The 26171-nt window shown below is 34.4% G+C and overlaps 1 protein-coding gene across 5 annotated transcripts in view; it reads left to right on the top strand.

Annotated features, from left to right (window-relative positions):
• Positions 1–26171, top strand: part of LOC150104886 (uncharacterized) — a 695785-nt gene that overhangs the window by 423725 nt on the left and 245889 nt on the right. For all 5 annotated transcript variants that reach the window (XM_090395398.1, XM_090395401.1, XM_090395397.1 and 2 more), the window contains exon 17: positions 346–501. In XM_090395398.1, coding sequence (XP_090251524.1) covers positions 346–501 — 156 coding nt within the window. The remainder of the gene's footprint in view (positions 1–345; positions 502–26171) is intronic.

Raw genomic sequence — 26171 nt, 5'->3', positions numbered from 1 at the left:
AACCCACAGCCTATTAGAGAGCAGAAGTTCTATCCACTCATCAAACTAGATCAGTCTCCAGTAGTAATCCAGATCTCAGAAGAGAAACTTAGTATTCGGATAAATATGCTACAAAATGTGACATGGATGACCCTGTTTGAAGGCAACACAGGAAGTAGCTTATTAATTAACTTTTCATATATTCATTTAAAATGTGATGTTTTTCTTTTGAAAAAAAAAATCTCCACTCAAATAAAAACATTACATTCTTAGATTATTCATTGTAAAGTTGAGTACAAGATATTTTGTAACATTTTTATTAAGTTCAGCTGAGATTTACTTTGTGTTAATATCATTTTGGACTAGGAAGTGCAAATGAAGCCCAAAGAGAGAATATGCAGAGTCAAGATAGGTTTGCTTCAGTACAACAGCTTTATTCAGGAGAACAAACATATCCTGATTCTACTGTTGCCCCGGGAAATAGAAGAGATAACAGAATTGGTTTCCAGCAGGATTACAAAGGTTAGTTATAAATCTAATTTTATTGCACAATTAACAGAATACAGTTTAATAAAAATTATAAATTATATAATATCAATAATACAAATAAAAGTGATACCTATTAGTTCTAAGTTATCTCTCATGCCATGTTTAGTACTTGTTCTTTCAGTTAAGAACATCTTTATCAATATTCATTAGCTATATATTTTAAATTTGGTTTTAATAAAATTATTAACTGACAAGACTGGCATAATTTTTATTAATGACAAAAATTTCAACTTTTTATTAAGGCCATCTCCTATGCAACAATTAGTTGCAGTATGTCAAGATATGTTGTGGAATATACAGAGCATGCAAATACTATTATAACAAACTATAGTCCCACCAACTGAATGGTTGGATAACTGAAGTAAAATTGTATTGTGCTCTACCAGAAGTCAACTGACATGCAAGAATCGGTTGATTGAAGAGTCATTGTTTAGAAGGTTGGATAAATGGTAAAATACTGTATTAAAAAAAATATGTTTATTGGGTCATTATCATCAAATTTGTGTCTATGCATTCTTGAAGTGCATATAGGATAGTACTGCATGATTAAGTTTGAATTATTACTAGCTTATTATCAATTACTGTAAGTTAATCTGTTATTTTTCAAGCCTCCAATATTGTTAGATCTTGCATATCAGTCTTCTAGGGCACTACTAACTTCATCGTTTTACCTTAAGCTAAGCTATGTCTTTTTCATGGTTTCAAACATCTACTTTTCCTGCCTTTTCCCCAGTTGCTGTTGAAGTGACATTCCACCTTAGATTAGCTCTCTGTGTATATATATATATTCTTGAATGAATGTTAACAATATCAAGTTCCTTTCTAATATCTTTATTTTACATATGATTCTGCCATTGATGTCATTTGGCAACTCTCTTAATTTTTCTTAGAATACTTATAAGTTATAACTGGCTGCTTTGCTTATTCTGTTATTTATTTTCACATGTAATATGCCATATTCACTAAAAATAAAAAAAAAATTGTCATTAAATAGCTGAAATGTTTTGCTTGTTCTGTAGGTTTTTCTATTTTGAGTGCAGTCAGTGTTTTATATGTTGCCTTGTGTTTTTGTCATTTTATCACTGATTTTCATATCAAATCTGTTACTTTAGGTATTCAGTTTAGTTAAAGAATCCTGAAGACCTGAACTGGATTTATATAGGAGTATAACATCATCTGCATAAATTAAGGAACTGAATTGAATATATCTGATTTTGATATCTGGTTTAATGCCGCTTTCCTTCATTATATGATCCTTATAGGTGATAAATAACAATGAAGATGCTTGCAGCCTTGTATCTAATTTTATATCAGTCTTCCTATACCTCCAGTTTTCATTGTTCACAACTTAAGTATAGGCTATATTTGCATGTATAATGTCCTGTTTACACTATATAATTGTGAGGTTTTTAACTGCATCTCCTGTGGCATTTATCATATGATTTTTTCAGATCTAAAAAAAAAAATTTAAATACAGATACTTGTTATGCTTACATGATTTCTCAGCTCTATGTCATAAAGTAAAAATCCAATCCTGACAATTCCTTTATCTTGCTCTTCAAGTTTCTCTTTCACAATTTTTCTTAGTCTTTACATGTATATATATTCTTGAATGTCTGTGTATATATATGAGCAAAACTGCACATTATATTAGAAGAACACATCTAATATAATTTATTCTTCCAAGTAAACAAATAATAACATTTATATTCATTCCAAGGTAAGAGACCACAAGAGTAAGTTACGTATTAAATTTCTGCATATGACAGTGAATCCATCTTATCTTTAGTAGAATACAGAAAGAAGATAAAAGAGAGTTAACAGTTTTTAGTGTCATTATTTAGCTCTTTCTTTCCAAATACTCTGGAGAAAGGAATAGAGACCCTGTGGACACCTTGAATAGGTTAGAATAGTGGTTATCCATCCCATAGACAAATAGAACATTTGGCTATGGGATGGATATCGTAAAAATGAACATAATGTGGATTTAATCGAATTCAGCTTTTGTTAAACAAAAGTTGTGAGCATAATGGATTAAGGTTTTGATGGGACCTGTTCATTTGGGTAGGATGATGAGATCCAGAATCAGTGCATTGTTCCAGGTTGTTTTTCTTTCTGTAGACTGAGAACCAAAGATTTACTGTTATCTTTATTTATATGCATACAGATATGCATAATGCTCTGCATTAAGGGAGAGTCACTACCCACACCAATTTTGACCTTTGTTTGAGGTCTTATCAGTCAGAGCTTGACCTAAGAAGATACCAAGATTATGCAGAAATCATTTCCTGCTAACCTGTCTAAGGGGCAGGGATTGACACAGCTGGCCTGTTCACACCAGCTGTCCCAATCACTTTTTCTCCTTCTCTCTTTTTAATTGTGACTAATTAAAAAGTTGACTGACTGCCTAAGTTTTCAGGTTATTTTTGATTTATTTTAATGGTACTGTCACACATATTTAGTCCATTATGAAGATTTCAGATAAGTGGCATTAAGTTTGAAATGTTAATGTTAATTCTTGATTTTTATAATTTCATACTCTTCTAGTTCTTTCTTGTTTCCCATTTATTGATTGCATTTGAGATTTTTCATGTTGTCATTTTTTTGTGCTTCATGTATGGCTCTTGCTATTTCTTTTGTTCTCTTTCTCATTATTTTCTTTGTTTCTACCTCAATTACAGTTTTCTGCTTACTTTTATTTTCTAGTTTGAATATTAAATGTGAATAAATTTTATGCAGTATTTCCCACAGAATTACTCCAAATAGATTTATTTTGTGATGTGAATTGTGATTCTAGGGTGAGGAAATTTAGCTTGCCATCATGAAGGTTTTGTGCTTTTACTGTTTGCTATAGTGGGCTATTAGATTTAAGTTGGGTCTTTTCCATAGTTATGGTGCATCATTTTGTTTTTGTGGTGTTTGCTATAGTGCACATCTTCTGTATTATTATGTGTAGCGAGTCATTTTTTGAGTAGAGCATATACATTCCAATAGGCTTTTATGATTGAATGAATGATGTAAAGTGGTATTATATAAATCCAAATAAGTTTTTAAGTGCTTCTCATTCATGTGGTTTTGAGCTATATGATTTTTTTAAAAAAAATTCCTTGAATTATCTGTATTCCAGATTGAAGGACATTTTTTCAGTAATTTATAATCTGAAATTATAAAGAACCATATCTGTCATATGATAACTTATTTCTTGAGTTACAAAAACTCCACAACATAACATTTCTGATGTTAAGTTGTGGAGTTTTTTTTAACTGTCCTAGACCAAGATACCAAGTGGTCTCTTCACAATATCCAGAGCATATTCTAATGAATTACCAGATTCTGTTTTTGCTGCATTTCTAGATTTTCATTGTAGTTAAACTATAGGGAAAATATAATTACAATGCCTTCAAGATTCATTTTCATCTCACCATTTTTAATTGCAACTTTGTCAAGAAATAAATTTATTAACAGTAAATCCTAAAGAAGCTACTTATGTACATCACTGTTTTCCCAACAACTGTTTGAGCTTTTTAGAAAATAGAATTTCTTTCCTTTCATAGATGTAATGTTGATATTCATGGTCAAAAAAGTATTCTTTTTAAAAAAGCAGTAATGATAGAACTTGGCACTAAGCAACAAAGTTAACAATTCTCATTAAACTCTTACTCTTTAGCATATCACCTCATATTTAAATTTTGATGTTACTTTTTGTTCTTTACTTGGGTGGTCATCCTTTGCTTACAATGCCAAAAATGGAATAAACCAGGTTTAGTATGTAAAGCAGAGTTCTTTGCTTACTCATGGTACTAATCTACCACTATGGGTTTTTCACTTTTCATAATGCTTCTGAAACGCATTCAAGGGGGCATCCATTGTGATATGTAAGTGATCTTGCTTTCTCCTCTTCTCCAGGGAGATGCCATGAAACAGTTTTGAAATATTTAAGCATTTCTTTTGATATTCTGAAGGATTTTGGTCAAGTTTTCTTTTCATTTTATAACATATTATCCATTTGGCAATCTCTAACAGTTTGGTACATGTGATTGCATGTTAATGTTTCATTTTTTTGGTTGCTGCTACGAATGTGTTTCATACATAAGTTGTTGAAATTTTGCTCTCTCTCTCTCTCTCTCTCTCTCTTTCTTTCTCTTCCCTCACAAATTTAAAATTTTTGTACATCAGTTTTAATCTGAAAGAACTACTTAGTTGCCCCTGCCACATAATTGTATTCGTCTCCAAGTTCTTTTTTCTTTTATAGACATCTGTATTATTCTTTATTATTTGATAACTTCTTCAGCCATCTCTTTAATCTTATCCTCCTCTCACCATTTGATAAACAGGATTCTTCATTGGCAGACCAGTTTAACACTTTAACACTTTCACATCTGATATAAACAAACCCTGTTGTTCTGTTCTTGGATTTCAGTGCCAACAAAACACAATCCTGGCTTATTTCTCTAAAGAAAGACCTTACTTCACTTTTTCGGTATTCTGATCTCCATAACCACACCATCCTCGAAAAAAAACTTGGTGCCCTCTTTCATTCAAAACACTGTCACTTGTGTACACAACTCTCCGACACTTTTATAAATTGAAACTTTAAATTCTATCTAGGAGAGTACAATCTGCTTGATAGATAACTCCTCTCTCTCTCTCACACACAGATTCACTCTACTTTCACATGAATGCCTGGTTTCTCGATTTTTTTTTTTTTTTATAAGTATTTTCATTCACGCTGTTCCACTAAACTGTCAGCCTCCATTCTTTCACTTTCCTCTAAACATGAACGAGCACATGCAACTGTTCAACATCCATACACAGTTCACTTAATAACTTATTGAACTTATCTCAGTTTCCCTCTACTTTATTCTTTGAAACACCCTTTCCTACACTGTTTTATCCCAATTAACTACAACCTCTAGCACCTCAAAAAACACATTTTTTTCTTTCTCTCTAATCACTTGCTCTCTCTCTCTCTCTCTCTCTCACACACACACACACACACACACACACACACACACACACACACACACACACACACACACACACACACACACACACACACACACACACAGCACTGTTGTGGTATAGGTTTTGTGACCTTTCATTTGTTGGCTTTGATTTAAAAAAATATATAACCTAATATATTATTAATAATCATTGTTTTCATAATGTTGACACTGAATTTGAGTTGTGTATGCTTAATACAAATCAAAAATGCATTTTTGATATGAATTATGAAATAAAACATTGATAATTATATACTTTTATTTAGGAAAATATGATGCTATAAATAAAAAAAAGAAGGTTAGCTATTGTCATTGGGACCAAAATATTATGTAAAAATATGTTGTAAAATTTCGTGTGATAAATTAATATAAATAATTTATCGAACTCAATTTTACTGAGAAGAAATTTACTGTATTGAAATTTGTATTAAATAATTCATGTTAAAATATTGCACTTAAAATTGTAAGTAAACTATAAGAATAGTGTATCAGAAAAGTTCGCAACGACTTGTGAAAAAGTTGATCGCCTAATGCAAGGACCTTCAGCAGAAAGCCAGAGTGATGTCACCATGCTGTCAGCTAATTACAGAGACATTCGAAGGTTGAGAACAAAGAGCATGGAGTGTATAAAAGGAAGCTGAAAAGGAAATAAAAAAAAGGGGGGGGGGGAAGAAGCTGAAGAGAGAAGAAGGATTATGGTGGCTACTGCTGCAACTGCTGGTGTTCGGGTTCCCTTATCGGCTGAATGGAAGAGAAGGGGTGTTCAAAGCTATATATATAACCGAGAGGAGACCTCTACATAGCCTTAAAAGGAATGCGGAGAACCAACCAGGGCTTCTGACCTAATGGCCAATCCCATTTTCTCATGGTGCATCCTGTTGGGTATCTATCTGGATGCTGAATGAACGAGGATGGGCTGGCAATTTGGGATTTAGCCGACCAAATTTTATTCTTATTGGCTTAAGGCAAAATACAAAATGATGGTACAACATGACAAAATTCCATTCCGGCTGGGGCTTCGCCTGGTTATACAAGTGCTCCCATTGTTTTCGCCAGGGAACTAGGGTGAACAGCGAACAGTCAGCTACTGGAACAAATCTGAAAACACACTCCCAACTCAACATCACCAGAGTTAAAGATCGGTACTATTAACATAAGAAGCCTGAATGACAAAGAAATAGAAGCTAGCTGAGGAATTAGATAAGTACCAAATCGTATGAGAGTCTTTCTGAGCAATAAATACAAAATGTTATATTCAGGCAATGACAATCAAGGAAAAGAAGAAGTAGCTATAGTATTCAACACTAAATATGAGACTAATCTTGTTGAATGGCAGGCAGGCAGTCTCAAGTAGAGTGATGTGGGCAAATATCAGAATGGGGAAACTGTACAATGAGACTTATTTGTGCCTATGACTATAGGCACAAATAAGTCTCATAAGTTCCCACAGAAGGTTCTACTAGTAGAAGTGGAGGAATTTTTTGATGCTTTAGAAAAAGCAACCTGCACAGTGAAAAAGGAAAAGTTGGTCCTTGTTGGGAATATAAATAGCAGAGTAGGAAATGATTGTCAGACATACAAAAATATTTTGGGAAAATTTGGAGAAAAGAGTAAAGCAAATAATAATGGCAAATACCTGTTGGATTTCTACTCAGGACATGGACTGGTTATTATTAACACCATGTTCCAACATAGAAATGTGCATAAATTCACTTGAAGAGAAGAGGCAAGGAATAAGAAAAGTCTCATTGACTATGTTATTGTTAATAGTGATGTTTTCTCCCTGGTGCAGGACACCAGAGTGTATAAAAGATTTGAAATTGGAAGTGATCACTATTTAGTCTTGAGCAGGATAAAATTGAATTTCATATTGAAAAGAATAACATGTAAGAAAGTTTTAAAGCGAATACTAGTTCAGCAGCTCTCAGATGTGAACTGTAGACTAAAATACACAAAGATTATTGAAGAAAAAATGAAAGAGTTTGAGAACAGGAATCAAACCTTGGAGATTCAGTGGCTAGCCTTGAAGAAAACACTGATTGATTCGGCCAGAGAGGCATGTGGTGTAGTTGTCTGCAAGGATAGAAAAATCAGAACTATATGGTAGACACAGGAAGGTAAAGAGGCAGTGTAGGAAAAGAAGAAAGCATGTCAAAAGTTCTTGTCAAATAAGTCAGTTTGTGCTCTGAGAGAATATAGAGACAAATGTAAGAAAGCTAAACACTGTAAAAACTAACTAAACAAAAGTCATGGGAAAACTTTGGCATGAATATACAAAATAAATATCAAGAATGTGGTAAGATATTCTGGAGGTTTTTGAAGAAGCTTAGAAATGGAGAAAAGAGTGCTGTAAAAGGAGATAGAGATGATAAAAGTGACATGAAAACGGGAGAAAAAGATATCCTTGAAGTATGGAGTAATTACTTTGAAAAACTGCTAAATGAAACCAAAAGTGATAGCATAGTGGTAAAAAATGCTCAACAGGCATACAGTCAGTAATACATATCCATACGTGAAGTAGAAAAATGCATCAAAGGCTTGAAATGTGGAAAGGCAGCAGGAGTAGATGATATTCGACCAGAAATGCTGAAATGGTGGTAAAGTCTTGCAGTGGCTGCACTGCATAATTCAGAAAGCCTGGACAGAGGGATGAATTCCCAATGATTGGAGTAGCGCTCTCATAGTACCCATATATAAAAAGGGAAATAAAACTGCATGTGAGAATTACAGAGGTATTTCCCTACTGAGTGTTCCTGACAAGATTTACGCAAGTATACTTGAGAAACAGTTGAGAGGAATTGTGGAGGAAAAGCTTGGTGAAGAACAAGCTGGATTCAGGCCAAATAGAGGCTGTCGGGATCAGATCTTCACTTTACGACAAATAGTTGAGAAAGCATGTGAATATAACAAACATCTGTATTTAAGTTTTGTCGATTTGGAAAAGGCATATGACAAGGTGCCAAGAGAGAAGCTATTCAATACGCTGCAGTTATATGGTGTCAGTGGGGCATTATATCAGGCAATACTTAGTCTTTATTTGAGTTGTAAGTCAGCAGTTACAATTGAAGGAAGTAAGGATGAAGGTTTAATGTTAAATGTGGTGTGAGACAAGGATGTATATTATCCCCTCTGTTATTCATTATCTGTATGGATCACATTATGAAGGAAAGTGGTATTGAACATGATATCAGAATTGGAGATGTTAATGACAGCTGTTTGCTTTATGCGGATGATGTTATACTTCTAAATAAATCCACTACAAGATTCACTGACTAAATTGAATAACTTTTGTAATAGATATGGTAAGAAGGTCAGCAATACAAAGACAATGAAAATAGGCAGAATCGTTGAAAATATCAACTGCCTTGTGAACAGAAACCTGTGGAACAAGTAAAACAATTCAGCTACTTAGGCACTATTTTTAGTGAAGATGGTAAATTAAATATGGAAATAGACAATAGAATCAACAAAGCTGGTGTTGTAGGAAGTCAATTGAATAAATTCATATGGAATAAGAGAGAAATTAGTCGGAACACTAAATTAGCTGTATACAAGATAGTGTTCAAACCAATTTTAACGTATGGATTTGAGAGCTGGGATAGAAGTAAAACACTTGACCAAAGACTAGAGACCGCAGACATGAGAGGCCTGAGAAAGATTTGAGGCGTGAACAGATGGCATCAATGGCAATATCATATTAAAAATGAGGATATTTGGAAAGAATTTGACATTGTCAGCATCCAGGAATGCGTTAGCAGAGCTAATCTAATGTGCTATGGTCACTTAAATAGAATGGGCTAAAAAAGATTAGCAAAGCAAGTGTTCTCAGCCAGGTTTTTGAGCCAAACGACCCACAGGAAGACCAAGATGTAGGTGGATTGATACTGTACAAAGTTTCTTAGATGATAGAAATATAATATCTGATAATGTTGGAGTCTTGACAAGTAACAAACTAATTTGGAGGAAAATTGTAGATAGGAAGTTAGTAATGATGTAAATTTTTCATGTAGTACTATCATGTCCACCCCTTGAGGGTACATGGCAGGAATTTGATGATGATGATGGAAGAGAAGATACAAGGCAGTGATGCAGAGTACAGAACTGGAGACTTGCTGCCCACCGTCGGAGTCACTTTGTCGGTTATCCCTCTAGAATGTTCTGAGGGACTTCCAAGGAGTGTCCGGCAACAGTTATCCCCGCATAACTGACTGCAATTCCCACGAAAGGTTTGATGTCTGGTCCACGATTAAGCTACCAGTGGAACAAGAGAAGTAAAGTACCGGAGTGTTCGAAACAAGAACATGTCCTGTGTAACAGGAATGATTCAATATGTCCCAACAGAGGTTTAGTTCAGGAAAGTGGACTGAACGTTTACAGAAAGAGCTGAGTAAACAAGTGATATTGTTATTATTTTCTTTGTAACTTAGTTAAGTAAGAACTGTATATAAGTGTTATAAAAGGGTCGAATGGTAAAGTTTTGTTTAGTATTGTATAGTAACTGGGTAGAGCATTTGTATATGTTCTAAGTGTGCGAGGAGAATTCTTGATGGTTGTTATATATGAAGAACAATTGCTCTATACTTATAGAAAGGTATGTGTCTTGTTATGCTAAGTATGGAGTAAATATATAAGTTTCAATGATTTGGTAGTTTTGCTGACGTTAGATATGTTGGGAAAGTTAGTTATTCCCCACTGTGTTGTATTTTTAACTGTCTAGTTAAAATAAAATGTTTTGTTTTAGCAACAATGGATCTGATCATTTGCCAATGCACTATCTCAAATAAAATTGGTACCTGTGTGCAGTGTGTTGATTTAGAATAGCCACAACTTGCTGTATCGTTAAGAGGAATATAGCTTGACCTTACCTTTGTTCATACTCTTATTATTCTTAGACTATATATATTATTTCTTCCAGACTGGCATAGTCATTAAAAATAAATAAATTTGTCTGGCAGAAGAGTCTGAGAGAATAGGTGTACCGAATCGTTTAGCCAGCGATAGTTGAAGAAACAGGCGGCTTAGCGAGCGGTAGGAGCAAAGGGAAGGGGAGGAATAAAACTTTAAGACAGGAGGGCTTAGTGGACAAAGAAAGTAAAGAAAGCTAGTGATCAATGAGAATAGATGAGACTTAGTAGATAGCAAAAATTTTTAGAATGGCCCAGCCTGACAAGATCACAAATTAGTAATAAAATATGTAATAAACCACATATTTTTGCTATGTCATATATATCATGCTTAGGATTACCAGCATCCTGTATGTATGGATGCATCGATAATTATAGCATATGTTATCAAATATTTCATTTTATTATACAATAATTAATTTGTTTTTCCAAACCCATATTGTGTGTGTGGGGGGGGGGTATCCCTTGCTTAACGTGGTTTTGATTATCGTGGCAAAATTAATTGTGGTAATCCCTTGATATATGCGGCAAGAGTTTTGATTAATGCACCTTTAACCCTGAGGAGCTTGCTGATCTGACAGATACAAGCAAAATGCTTAATATAAATATTCTCACACAATTCAGTGTGTAGCTTGGAGATCATGGGTAGCTGTGCATTCATGTGTTGCGAGTGATATTCCGCACTATTTTTTGCTGTCAGTTTGGTTTAACACATGTTATGTAAAGGTTTGTGATATTTGACAGTAAACTGTATCTGAGAGATGCCGCGACCTCCGATGTCAGTATAGTATGGTTTATTTTTTTTATTCTTTGTTCAATAATTTTTAGATTGTAACTGAAAATAAATAAATCATTATGTATTACAATACAGAGCCAAAGGCTTATTTATCATACATCTCCTCTAGGAGATGTGCTTTACATTTATGGAAAATACTAAGCAAAAGTGATCTGGAGCTTACTCCACCTTTACTATGGTTGCCCATAAGGTTGGTTATGTTTGCATCTGCAGAAACTTTTAGTTTCTATATATTCAGCACGAAACTCTTGTAGTTTCTATATTTGGCTTTGAAATAACGTTGGATTCAATATCCACTTCATTTATATTAAAGAAAAAAGACTGCCAATATAATACATGATGATGTATTATATTGGCAGTCTTTTTTCTTTATGTTTTATTGCTTTTTTGCAGAGGTCTGGAGAGTCATTTGCTTGTTATCACAGAATTTATGCCAATAAGAAAAAAACTAAAACTTTCAAACGATTTTTGATAACTTCTTTTGATAAAAAATTGCAGTAAATAATGTAGGTACAAGCATTTATTGAACATTTACTTCGCATTCATTTTTTATCTTTCCTAAAAGAGTACCATATAAAACGAACTCACTATTGATTATTTGATTTGAATAACGCAATTTTGATATACCCGGTAACATTGAGGGATTAATTAACCACGTTAATCGAGGGATACCTGTATATATATTTTTTTTTTCCCCCTTTGTTGATGAATCATGAATTTTTTTTAGGTTTTGAATAGCCTGGTTAGGATATTCACTTTCACTGATGTGTGAAAAATGTGCAACACAAATTACATAAGATTGAAAATTAATTTCTATTTTCGGCTATGAAATAACTGAAGTGATACTATAGAACAACTGCTTGTTTCAAGCAGTTGTTCTATATTAGCAGTGAAGGCATACTATGGAGTCATTATTCACACCATTGGTTTGGCTGATGGTAATAGCATTCGACCTCACTCTCTGTGTTGATGCATCATAAGGGATGAGGGGTTAATGGTGTAGGAACCACATTAGGATTGGTTCTCAGGGCCATTGATGGCCCCATTACTATTACATTAACCTCTCTCTTTAGAATAAAATGTTTTGTTTGTGTAAAGTGGATATAATTTGTTTCCATTCAACTGGTTCTTCTTATATATAACAAGTGGTAGAGTATATTACACATTCATTTAACCACTGTACTGGCCTTGATGTGTATATACGTCCATAATTACATGGGTACAAAGTGTCCATTAAAGTCAATATAACCTTTGGGTATTATAGAAATAATATGGATATGAAGCATATATTTTTGATATATTTTACCCATGTGGCTAGTTGGGTGGTTAAATGCTGTCTCTGATCCTTAGATATTGACAACCATGGTATTTTTGCCTGTCCAGTATTCTTTGTTCTTCATATAGTGATATGTCGGTTGATCTCTTTCTCTCCTTCCTTCTAGTTTTCCTGTGATTTGCATGTTGGTTAGTCCTCCTTAATACATGTATTATTAATTGAAACATTAGTTATTTTGAGTCACAGTTCATTAGCTTCATTAAAGTTAATGAATTGTGACTCAAAATATCTGACTCTGAAGTTCTTGTGTGTGTGTGTGTGTGTGTGTGTGTGTGTGTGTGTGTGTGTGTGTGTGTGTGTGTGTGTGTGTGTGTGTGGAGCTTGAAAATTTTTATGCAGGCCCCACCATTCAGGCAAATATATCATTAATCAGATGCCAACCTGGGCTGGATGATATATCATACGTGTTCAGTCGTGGACCAGGTCAAGCTTTTGTTGATGCTTTGACTAATTTTCAACTTGTTTAACTACTAATGTTGAAGCTGTTAAATCAGTTACTTATATATTTGGATGATTACCAGTCTGAGACATGAAGAAGAAACTTACACTTTGACAACCTGGCGATTTATCTTTATTTGTTTATTAATGATACATAATCATTTTTACATCCACCTTTTCAGTTTTGACACTTATATCTTAAATCACTTTTATGAAAAAGAAAAAAAAAATTTCTGTGCCATTATAAACAAATGCTGAAGATAAAAGCATTCGAATTCAACATAAAATCTCTCAAACGAAATATTTAAGTCTAACACACATTTTAACTATACTCGACTGAATGTTTTAAAGATAAAACACTAGTGGTTTTCTGAATTCTGATTGGCACTGGCATATGACATAGTGGGAACTGACAAAACATTCAAAAGCATTTGAATGTTTTGTCTAAAATCTTGGAAAATATTTCAAAAAATCTGTAATACTCCTTATCTTTCCAAGTTTTAATATCTACTGTTACTGGTTTAAATTTTGTAAATTCCATCTTAAGTACAAAATAAGCCAATTACTGCTGCCATAATTGGTTTATATAAATTTTACATTACCATAAAGTAAATAAATAAATAATAGCTGGTTACTATGTATTATGCCTGCATATCCTGCCATCTTATTGATTGCATTCCATTATAATAAAATCAGTCATAATAAAATAGTTCAAGGTGACAGGCATGTTCCATTAGACAGGAATGAGGTAAACATAACAATACAGCCTACCCTCGGTTTATGCTTCACTTCCGTTCCTGAAAAAATGGACGTAAACCGAATCGGCATAAAACAAACTCAATTTTAATGGGAGGTACAAAGTTATGTTCTGTGCAGTCAAAAAATATGCACATGAAGTATGTGTAACATTATTATATTTAAAGCTTTGAGAACATATATATATATACATATATATATAGTTAAAATAAAATTATTAACAATGAAAACAAAACAAAATTATATACAAAAACTATGAAACTTCGAAAAGATATTACATATTTCTATGTTGAAGTTCCTGGTTTCAGATCACCTGCATTTTTTTTTTTAAAAAAGTATCCAGTGTTAACTGCCTAGATTTTCCTTTTTCTTTAAGGAGTTCAGTGTAAGGTCAAATAGATGCGATTACACTCCTTTTTACGTTCACACTCCATTCCCAATCGTGTCCATTTCTCAGAGTTCATCAGTCAGTGTCTGTATACTTGCAAGGATACGCTGTAAATTGACCGTTTACAGCTCAGAGGACCTTCTTTGTTTTCTTTCACCTCCTTTGGATGTTGACGATTGTTCATCTAATTCTTTTAAATCTTCATTGGAAAGCGGTTTATCATGGCTCTCTAAGACTTCTGTCACATCTTGAGCTGTAATATTGTTCAATCCCACCTCTCTTGCAAGCTTGGTAACGTCTTCAATAACATTATCCTCTTGCTCGAAGTCATGCATAAATGCTGGAAGAAGTTTTCGCCATGCTCCTTTTAAACACTTTGCTGACACTTCGTTCCAAGCTGCCTTGATGTTGTTAATGCCCTTCAAAATATCGAATGACCACCAATAGTCTTTAATAGTTTTTCCTGAAGTGTCCAAGACTGTTACCATTTCCATAAATGTTATATGGAGGTAATAGGCTTTGAAGATTGATATAATCCCCTGATCCATCGATTGCAACAGCGATGTTGTGTTTGGGGACATGTAAACAACTTGACATCCAGTGGTGTTCTTACTTCAGCAAGGTTTGAGGATGTCAAGGGGCATTATCCAAGAGAAGCAATGCCTTGGCTGGCAAATCATTTTCTTTACAGAAGCGAAGCATGGTAGGACAAAAATAATTTGTGTACCGATCTATAAAAACATCTTGTGTAACCCAAGCTTTCTTGTTCCATTTCCAATAGACTGGCAGCATGGCTTTTAGACCTTTGAAGGTGCGTGGTGTCTATGAATGGTACACCAACATTGGTTTAAGCTTCAAAGTTCCGGAGACATTTGCACCCAACGAAAGCGTAAGTCTATCTTTTGTAGCTTTAAAACCTGGAGCAGAACGTTCTTCACAGGAAATGAAGGTGCGTGATGGCAATTTTTTCCGGTAGAGTCCAGTCTCATCAACATTAAAAACGATATCAGGAGGATAACTTCCTTGTTCTACACAGTCTTGAAATTCTTTAGGAAAAGCAGCCACTGCTGCAACATCTGCACTTGCTGCCTCACTACATAATTTGACACTATGGCACTTACTTCGAGAATTAAATGTCATGAACCAACCTTTGCTTCCTAAAAATGTTTCTTCATCTCCATCTGTCTTTTTAAGATCCTCAAAAATTGTTTTTGCTTTCTCAGTTATAACAGCCGGCATCAGAGGAATGTTTTTCTGATTCAAGTTATCCACTCATAATGATAATAATTTTTCCATTTTTTCATGAAGTTTACTCCTGCTATAGTTTACATGTTTTACATTTAGTACTGCTGTAGATTGTTGCGCAGACTGTTTTATTCTATCTGTATTTTTCATAATTGTAGTAACAGTCGATGGAGGTAAGTTCATACTTCTACAGACATTAGCTTGTGTCTGCCCATCTTCCATTCTTCGAATCACCTCCATCTTCATTTCAAGTGTGATTGATTTTTGTGCCTTCTTAACACCAAGTTCTGCTAACTTTTCTGCACTTCTTTTATCAGACATAGTATGTAATTCAGCTTTAAAAAAAAAAAAAAATCAGCTAACGCCTTTTTATTCCCGTATATAGGGAGTAGGTGAGGCCGTTTAGCCCTATCTAACTTTTGGAGACTGAGTGGGCAGTTCAATCTCCACTGGTACCCAATCATAGATAGCTGGCCCAAGGCTATCACTAATTAAGTGGCACACAGTGAAGAGAGACGGCTAAACAAGTGCCACCATCTCATGGTCCCTAACGCTCGTATTTAATGTCTGAAAATACTGTGGGTTCTATGGTCGATTTTTTTGAGTTTACGGGATGAAAAACCCGAGTTTCTGGGAGAAAAAAACCTGCTTGCCCCTGCCAGAGATCGACTAACTCGGGAACTGGTCAAAAAAAGGCTTAGAAAAATTTACGTACTTTATCAATTTAAATACATATGTATGTAAAAAAAAATTAAATGGAACAGTTAGGTAGATTCAACAGTAAAACTTAGTTCGATACATATATGTCGTAGTAGCTCAGTTAACACTCAAACACTAGAGTGCCTACTAGTGTCATTTCTCAGTCAGACCACATTACAGTAAGAAAGCATGCGCAGGAATCCGGCGTTATTGTGAATTGGTGCAAATTGAACCATCATAAAGGGCTGCCTGTACACTTATAACTTAAAAATATGCACAGAATCGATATTACACCAATTAAAAAAAAAAAGAAAAAGTTCTGTCTTTTTTCTGAACAAAAAAAAATCTCCCTCCTCAGGATGAGCACATTTTTCAAAACGCGTGTTTTATGTTAAATCTCTCTCACAAATGGTTGTAAATCTATTGTGCATTAGTACCATGGATGGACGTATTGCAGCAGAGATAGGTAGAGGATGTTTCTTCCTCTTGTTTGCACTCATTGCAAATTTGATCATCTTTACATTTTATGTAAAGTATTTTTGCATGTGTGTCGTATTCTTAGTGGCCTGTTATTATAACCTTCATTTGTTTTCTAGTGAGTTAATTGCAGTAAGCTTTTGTGCAGAGACACTTGACTATTCTTTTATCAGCAAGAAGTCTGTGATTTTCAACACACTCTCTTTATGTTAAAGGGATAATAAATCCCGTATTATTTTATTTTACAGCCAGGTAAGAAACTCGGAGATCGAAATCCATCAAAATCTAAGAGTTTCATGCCGAAGAACTATCGGCTAGTTCAAGCATAAAGTCATCACTTGGGTAGTGCAACTCGTGTCAAAGGCAACTCGTGTCAAAGGTGGAGCAAACTCCGTCACTATCCGACACTATTTCATGCTGAAGAACTATCTTCGGCATGAAACTCTTGGATTTCGACACTCTCTTTATGTTTTCATGCATTAATTAGCTGATATTCTTGTGAGCATGACCAGTTGTGTGAGATCCTTAATAAAAATAAATGCCTCTGCATCTGTACCAGCTGGATCAAGATAGTAGAAATGGGAAGCCATTTGGAGTTTTGAATGCAGTAAAACCCCGAAGTTACGCGGTAGATGGGTAAGTCGAATTCGCGTAACTCAGAGTATAATTTTGCATGCAATTTATATATACAAACATACAATTGGGACCAAAGGTTTACAAAAACACCTATATTTTTTAAGAAATATAATCATAATTGAAGTTTTTCGTACATAAAAAAAAGTTATTTCGATGTCGATGGTTTCATAAAATCTAATAGATTCGTCTGAACAGCATAATGTCTTTTTCTTGTCACGCAAAATTTCTTCATAGCAAGCTAATGATTTTTTTATTCCTTGTTAGAATCTATGTCCTCCAAAATCTGTAAACCTTTCTTTTATGATTGTTCTTACTGTGGATTCCTGTAAATCGAACTTCTTTGCTAGCTCTCAAATTTTCATTTTGCCTTCAAAATCCTTAATAATGTTGAGTTTTGTTTCCAAAGCCAATGTTTTTCTTTTCTTGCTAGCTGTAGAAGAATCGGACTTGCTTCTTTTGGTTGACATTATTATTTTTTATGTGGTAAAATTTTTATCAAGAACATAACATTAAACAATCGCAAGGTTTGTAGACTATAAAAATCGTGTATAAATGGAGACCACGTGAAACACGTCAGAGCTTGTTCACAGCATGTGCAACACTGGCGAATGCGGCCGGTGCCTGAAAGATATGACTAATCGTGAAACGGGACGGGAATATGTACATATATGAAACCGCGTAACTCCGGATTCGCATAAGTCGGGGTATGACTGTATTACATTTTTTTTTGGAAAATTTGGAAAATTAGACTGAAAAAATAAAGTTAATTCATAATAATGAATGGCATTATGAATGCAATAAAGATAATGCAAGAATCTTATGGAATGGAATTTTTAGCTAAAGAAGATTAAGATCGTTCTAGGTTAACATATGGACAAATGCTGCTTTTGAAGAAGAGTTTGAATGTTTTTAATTGGAAAAGGCAAAAGGAATAATTATTGAAGAAGCTGATAATGAATTTCCGAAGTTTTCTGTGTAATCTCCAGGGTTACTAATAGGATCACTAATATGAAGAAGTAGAAAGATGACATGATTTCTACAGATCAGCTGTATTTCACATGTGCCCAAATTGTGGTGGCCTAATCATCATTTGCATCAGAATTTTAGAGATATGTGGTATAACTTAATTAGGTAAAGCAGGTTACATTCTTTCTTGTTTATTACCATCAGAGACCTCTAAGAAGTCAAGGGTTCAATGGGATACCATACTTTCTCTTAAACTCACCCATAATAAATACACTCACTGCTTCAACAGGGAAAATGTTCTATTCATTGTGAGATAAAAATCTTACTCTCATCCTTTCTTAACAACACATAGTCAACTTCCACGGACAGCTTCTTGTCAATAATACTGGCATTCCCATCCAATTGTGGAAGTTTCAGGGGAAGGGGGGGGGGAACAAGGAACAGACCAATGGGCCTTTAATAAATTTTTTATACCAGACCGAGTCAAAAGCTCTTGTAAATATTTAGTTAATACTTCAGAGTATTGTATATGATATGATAGGTATGGTCAGCATTGTTCACAGCAAGCACATTTTGCTGCTCTCAAGATAACTTTTTTTTTTTTTTTTTTTTAATATTTGGCATTGTGGCTCTCAACTACTCTAATAGCATCAGGATTAGAAGTAGACAGGAGTTGGTGAAGAGAAACCAGACAGGAAAGCTAAAAGAAAGGAGCCTGTCTCAGAGTAAGTGGAAGAAGAGGGTAATCCTAACTAGGGGAACCTATGGATACCACTATCTTTACTATCAAGATGATAGTCCCTAGGGCCCTGTTAATCCACAGTTCCTTATTCAATATATTTAGACCACCCCCACTATATCTAATAGGACCCTTCCTCCAACACAGCTGGCAGATGTGCACTCTCTCTCTCTGACAGAAGGTAAAAAAGGAAAGAAGTCTTTCCTTTTTACCTTAAGCTATTTTTGCATGAGTAGAAGGAGCTCGTAGTCAAGGTGAAGACAGTTCTTGGGAGGGAGAGGTAGAGGTCCCCAATGTTTATTTCTGTGTGGCCTGATAGACTCTAGGGTTTGTTCTCCTCATGGCTAGTAGAAGTTTCACTCTGGAAATAAAACTCTGGTCCTCCAGGTTGGCGATTGAGCAAAGGGCTGATACCCCCTTTCTTATAAGAAACTTATTTGTTAAAAAATAAGAAAATACTGTGATATATTTAAAGGTAAGTAATAAGTTACGAAATTTAATGACCTTTTTTTTTTTTAGTTATCTAACATTAGTTACTTAGGTGGGACTTTTTTTTTGGAATTGTCTGTTAATGTTCAATTATAATTAAGCATTCTTGTACTGAAGGTGCCTTTGATACTTAGGCAAAAATTTTACATTAATAAAAGAATATATTACACGAGTTTCATTTTATTATTTCAAAACGTGTGTTAATAACTGGACAGAAATTTAGAAAACGAAATTGGCTACAAATATGAGTTTGAGATTTGGAACATTTCTAGTTAAACTCTGTAGGGAACATACTGAGTTTAACTGGAAAACTGGAAGTAGTATTGAAAGGGATTACTAACAAAAATGTATATTTAGTGCTTTTGACAGAATCATAAAAAGGAAAGGTATCAGATGTGGGGGTTCAGGATAGTTACATACACATCTCGAGTCACATGGATAAGATGAGCAGAGCAAGGGATGGAGGTCTCTGTGGATAAAAATAGAAATTGGAAAACCTTTGTTAAAAACTGGGAGGAAATTAATGAGCAGTTATTAAAAGGAGTACTCAATATTTTGGGTGTGGAAATGGTTATCATAGGAACATATGCCCCCAGCAGAGGATGTATCGATACATGTGAGAGATGAGTATTTAAGCAGGTGAGTGAAATGATGGAGACATGTAGAGCAAGAGCTTTTTTGTCTTGTTTGGTCACGAAGTAGAAAATAAAATGGTAAAAGATTAATTGCATTATGTGAAGCACAGGAATGCCAGATACTGAATTCATACTTCTAGCATAAATATATCCACAGATTTACTTGGGTGAAACAAACAAACAAAAAAAAATACTATCTGTTATTGACCATGCAATTACAAAATGACAGACACTGAAATGACAATGAAATAGTTAATGAAATTAACTATTTCAGAAGGCAAGTTGGTACATTTTTAAGAAGCCTTTTTAATGTTTCTTTTGATAATTGGTGGAATCCAGTAGTTCATAAGCAGTGTGGTCTGTGAGCAACACAATAATTTTCAGATTATATTCATTAGCATTGTTGAGCACAGAGTTACCCTTATTGGTTCTAGTGTTTACTATGCTACTGTCTTCATAAGGCTGTAAAAGGTTTCTTCTAGGCTGCGAAACTTGAGAGAGAAAATGTTAGCTATATCAAACCAAATTTCACTCTTCTAAAGCTCTTTGTATCTGCAGGCACACTAGCCTTGCTTTACAGTGAGAACAGATCAGTGCAACACTTAATACTTTATCTGCTATATCCTGTATTTACAGGAGTCCTTGTTCTTGCAACTTACCATATTATGGTCCAACTGGGAGATCTGCAAACATGGAAGAGCCTGAAAAATGCATCTGCTGCCATAAGTATGATCAGTCAGGTCTAGCTAATCATGCCTTGGATATGTTGCACAAAATCAAATGAAAGAAAACTACAGTGCTTCACCACAACAAATACAAATTTCAAAGACTTTTTTTTAGAAACAGCAGCAGATTTAAAAAAAACCAACGTAGCCTTAATATATGTGGTTGTATTAATTGTTAGGTCTCTTGCTCAAGATAAGGCTAGCCAACAGCACCCATAGAGGCTGCCCATCATTAAGCATACCTCCCCCCCCCCCCCCCCATTAGGTCTCATCCAGGTACTTGTTTAGGTACAAAGACAAAATTGTGACCGAGACTTAGAACTCCAATGGCAGCTTCACTAAGCCTTCTTGATGACAGGTTAACCTACTGTATGAAGAGGTTGAACATGAGGAATGAGTTTAGAATTCAAAAGAACTGTTGTACTTATTGATATGTTTAGTTTTTATTTTCAAGAATTCTTTTTGAGTAGAGGCTTCTGAAATATTAAAGAGAATAGTTCTGTGTTGCTGAGAGCTTAGTGATGCACTGTAATGAGCTTTCTTTCCTCTGTCACCTCAACGGTTTTCACTCTAGAATTCAGTTTACAATGGAAAAGGAAACTAATAATAGTCTAGCCTTTCTAGACACCTTGGTCACCTGCCTACCCAAACCCACTCACACAGTCAGATATGTTCAACCCCCCCCCCCCCCCTCAATAGTGTAGTGTCATTAAAACACAAACTCATAGAGCCTATAACTTTTGTTCCAATGAGATCTCTCTTGCACCAGAACTCAATCATATACACCACACTTTTATTTTTATCTAATGGCTACAGTTCCCACAATATCAAAAAATAAAAAAATAAATAAATTAATAATAATTTTAATTCAATCCTTCCTCTAATTCACAACCTTTGCTTCAGAAAGATTTTAGTAAGGCTATTATCATTCCATATGTCCGAGGCTTATCAGAAAAAATAGCCAGAATCTTAAAGAAATACAATCTTTTTACTACTTTCAAGCTCCATTTAAAATTAGCTAGTCTTATCTGCTCCGCTAAAGACAATCTTCTCCTCTCAGTTCCAGATGTGTGTGTGTGTGTGTGTGTGTGTGTGTGTGTGTGTGTGTGTGTGTGTGTGTGTGTGTGTGTGTGTGTGTGTGTGTCAAGTTTCTTGTTCCTGCAAGTTAACCTACTATGGGACAGACAGGAAGATCAGCTCCATCTACATGAAAAGTACATCTGCAGTTCAATCTGGCCTTGTAAACTATGCTCTGGATACAGCTCACAGAATCAGTTGGAAAAATACTACCATGTTCCATCATAGTAAATTTAGAAGAGAAAGACAGTTTTTAGAATCTGCTGCTGTATTCTTAAAAATTAGCCTAATTTGGATAAATATGGTTGCATACAACTTCCCAAAATATAGACAACACTAATACTTTGTGATCCCAGTTTACATCCTAGGCTGGTGACAGGTGTCCACAGTGCACACCCTATCTAGTTAGGACTCTAGTCTTTCGTCCCCATGTGTCACTTAGCTGTGTGTTACAAGTGTTTTATAGTACTCTCTGTTAATGTCTCTGTAACTGAGATGAAATATTGGAAGAATTAAATACTATTTTTAATAATTATCTAGTGCTGTTTCACTGTATTAAATTTCTAACATGACTTTTTCTCAGCACTCTAGCCCTAACACACATATTTTTGTTCTCTGATACAAATCATCATATCTGTCCATAGTAATATGTATGAGGAAAATGGTACTTTATTATGAAGAGTCAGTTACTTTATTTACTAAATTGTTCCTCCCTCCAGGAATTTCTAACCTAGGTTAGTAAAACAAAAATTCAGCAGTACCCTGATCTTTGTAGCCCCCCCCCCCCTTATTTGCAGTAATATCTTTTCCCATTTAATATTCCATATAAATCATGGTTGAAATTTTATGCATTGTAAAACAAATTTCCTACTTTTTTGTAAAATAATACATGTCACATAAGGATATAAAAAACAAAACAAAACTAATGAGTATTTTTTTTTTAAAATCATATTCTGACCTTAGTATACTTTTAAGTATAGAATAAGAATGTTTTCATATTTGCATTCTAAAATTAAATTCATTATTTATGAGTTGTAAAATTGTTATAACCACTGTCTTTTCATGTGATTTTTGTGATTATATGTAATGAAGATTTGTAATTTGTATATGTAATGCAATGAAGAGTCAGTTACTTTGTTGGAAGTTATATTTGGTCTTTATTAACTATAATTAACACAAAACAGATATTTGGATTATAAGACCATAGGTTTAATACGTTTATGTGCAAATTCGTCGACTAGTTTCGCTAGCAAAATTGACTAGCTTTGTCAAGACTAAACGGTGAAAAAACTAATAAATGCAAAAAAAAAAACGAAGGAATGTAGTAACAGTTTACAACAGTTAGACAACAAAATTAGAAGGCATCCCGTGACATGGTATGCATGAAGCGATATACTTCAGTCATTATGATAAATATGCGTTACATAGTTTTTGGCATACTGTAATTCCGCTAAACTTAATGAGTTAATAAGATTTTTCCATATATCCTTTAATATTACTACTTGGTTTTTATTAGGGTTGTTTCCTGCTCGTAGAACCACTGCAGCTTCTTTAAATGTTCGACATCTGTAATCTTCCTCCATGTATGGCATTGAGCTGTTATCTCAATCTACAGTGTGGTTTGAAGTTGAGAAGTGATGTGCCAAACGCGAGGTGTTTGTTCTGTTATGATTAACGTCTCCGACATGTTCCTTCTGTCTAATTTCTAAGCTTCTTGAAGTTTGGCCTATGTAGAATAGTCTTGCAATGGCAAGTCTTGAACATCAAGACTTGTCATTATGTCTGTCTTGAATAGCTTATCATTCTTAAGTTTCTCCACAAAGTGCTGAGAGTTCCTTATATACGGTGCACCCAAAGTACATAAAGATGATGTTCCACTCCGTCCTATCGTAGATGGCAGATTCTCCCCCACATATCTATTAGCAAATACCTCGCCAACCTATTAAAAGGAAAAATCAAACAATCAGAGTCTTATATAAGGAACTCTCAACACTTTGTGGAGAAACTTAAGAACGTTAAGCTATCCAAGACAGACATAATCGCAAGTCTTGATGTTGTATCCTTGTTTATAAATGTACTAGTCGAAGAAGTCATAGACATTATAAAAGATCTATTTCCTAACGATATCACATAACTTTTCCATCACTGTCTTAAGTCTAATTTCTTTAAAGTCAACAACATTGTATATCAACAATTAGAAGGCCTAGCCATGAGCAGTCCCCTGTCACCACCATGTGTGGACTTGTTTATGGAGAAATTAGAAAATGATTTTCTAGCTAACATTACTCCAAAACCAAAAGTCTAGTGGAGATATGTTGATGATGTGTTTATTATCTGGAGAGAAAAAGTAGAAAGCTTACATGAGTTCTTAGAAAAAATCAACTCTTTTCATGACAAAATCAAATTTACTTTAGAGTTAGAAAGCAATCATCAATTACCTTTTTTGGATATACTTGTCAAAAGACAAGAGAGTGAAGATATTAAACTTACTATATATAAGAAACTCACAGATACTGGATGGTATCTCCATTATTCTTTAAATCATCATCATACACAAAAATGCAGCATCATCCATTTGCTACGAAACAGAGCCAACATAGTCACAGACGAAGAAGACGTATGTACAGAACTTTCCCACATATCCAAATCTCTATCTCTAAATGGGTATCCTCTAAACTTAATCAATAAAATGCTCTATAATAACAATCTCCAGCAACAATGTATAGCAACTCAGTACGTATCAACCATTGGTATGGTCTCCAATAAAAGAGACAGTTTTATAGATAGTTTTTAAGATCCCCCTAAAGACAGTGTAATTTTTTTCAAATATGCAGCCGTTTACAGCATACCTTATACGTGTGGACTGTCCTACATAGGCCAAACTTCAAGAAGCGCTTAGAAATTAGACAGAAGGAACATGTCGGAGATGTTAATCATAACAGAACAAACACCTCAGGTTTGGCGCATCACTTCTCAACTTCTAACCATGCTATAGATTGGGATAACAGCTCAGTGCCATATATGGAGGAAGATTACAGATGTCGAATATTTAAAGAAGCTGCAGTGGTCCTACGAACAGGAAACAATGCAGCTTCTTTCAGAAACCAAGGAGTAATATTAAAGGATATTTGGAAAAATCTTATTAACTCATTAAGTTTAGCGGAACTACAGTACGCCAAAAACTATGTAACGCGTATTTATAATAATGACTGAAGTTTCTCACTTCACACATACCATGTCATGTGGTGCCTTCCAATTTTTATTCTAACCGTTGTTATTCGTTACTGTATTCCTTTGATTTTTTTCACCATTTAGTCTTGACAAAGCTAGTCAGTTTTGCTAGCGAAACTAGTCGACGAATTTGTACATATATGTATTAAACCCTAAACAGAATGGGCGAAGAAAGATTAGCAAAACAAGTGTTCTCTGCCAGGTTGGCAGCAAAACGACCCAGAGGAAGACCGAGATATAGGTGGATTGATACGGTACAATGTGCCTTAGATGATAGAAATATAAGATCTGATAATGTTGGAGTCTTGATAAGTAACAGACTGATTTGGAGGAAAATTGTAGATAGGAAGTTAGTAATGATGTAATTTTTTTCATGTAGTACTATCATATCCTGTACACCCCTTGAGGGTACATGGAAGGAATTTGATGATGATGATGTATTAAACCTATGGTCTTATAATCCAAATATCTGTTTTGTGTTAATTATAGTCAGTTACTTTATTTACTAAATTGTTCCTCCCTCCAGAAATTTTGAAATTATTCCAATTTACAGTACATTTACATTCTGGGTATTTCACATGGAAAGAAAAAATATGTGGACAACTGTATTGTATAGCAATGGGTCCTTCCCCCTTTTCTATTCTTGAGTCAATTTGTAAAACACTTAGAGAACAAGTTTCCATCAGATAGATGTTTTTCTGCATTTAAATAGCTAGCAATCAAGAATCTGTTCCAGAATAGAAAAAAAGAATCGAATAATTGTCTGCATTCCTAGACACTAATGTGTCTAGGAATGCAGACAATGGAATTCAAATGTTTCATTGTCTACAATATATAAGGATTTATTGTAGACAATGAACAATAAATATATACTGTTTATATATTGTAGCCTAAAACATCAGATTGCACAGCAAGCGCTATCTCTGTTTCAATGATAATACATACTTTTGCCAGTATACTTGCCTATATTGCTACACTTTTTTTTTAACCAAGAGCTACAGCCCCCCCCCCTCCCCAAATAAATAAATAAAATAAAACTCTCCTCTTCCATATATCGCCTCATCGATATATGGAAGGATTTAAGGGGGGGGGGGGGTGTTCAG

Source organism: Typopeltis vanoorti, chromosome 7 (genome assembly GCF_054136105.1).
Source record: "Typopeltis vanoorti isolate ZY-2024b chromosome 7, IOZ_Tvanoo_1.0, whole genome shotgun sequence".
Classification (NCBI taxonomy): domain Eukaryota; kingdom Metazoa; phylum Arthropoda; class Arachnida; order Uropygi; family Thelyphonidae; genus Typopeltis; species Typopeltis vanoorti.
Note: the sequence above shows the minus strand (reverse complement) of the source record. Positions and strands in the feature narration are given on the sequence as shown.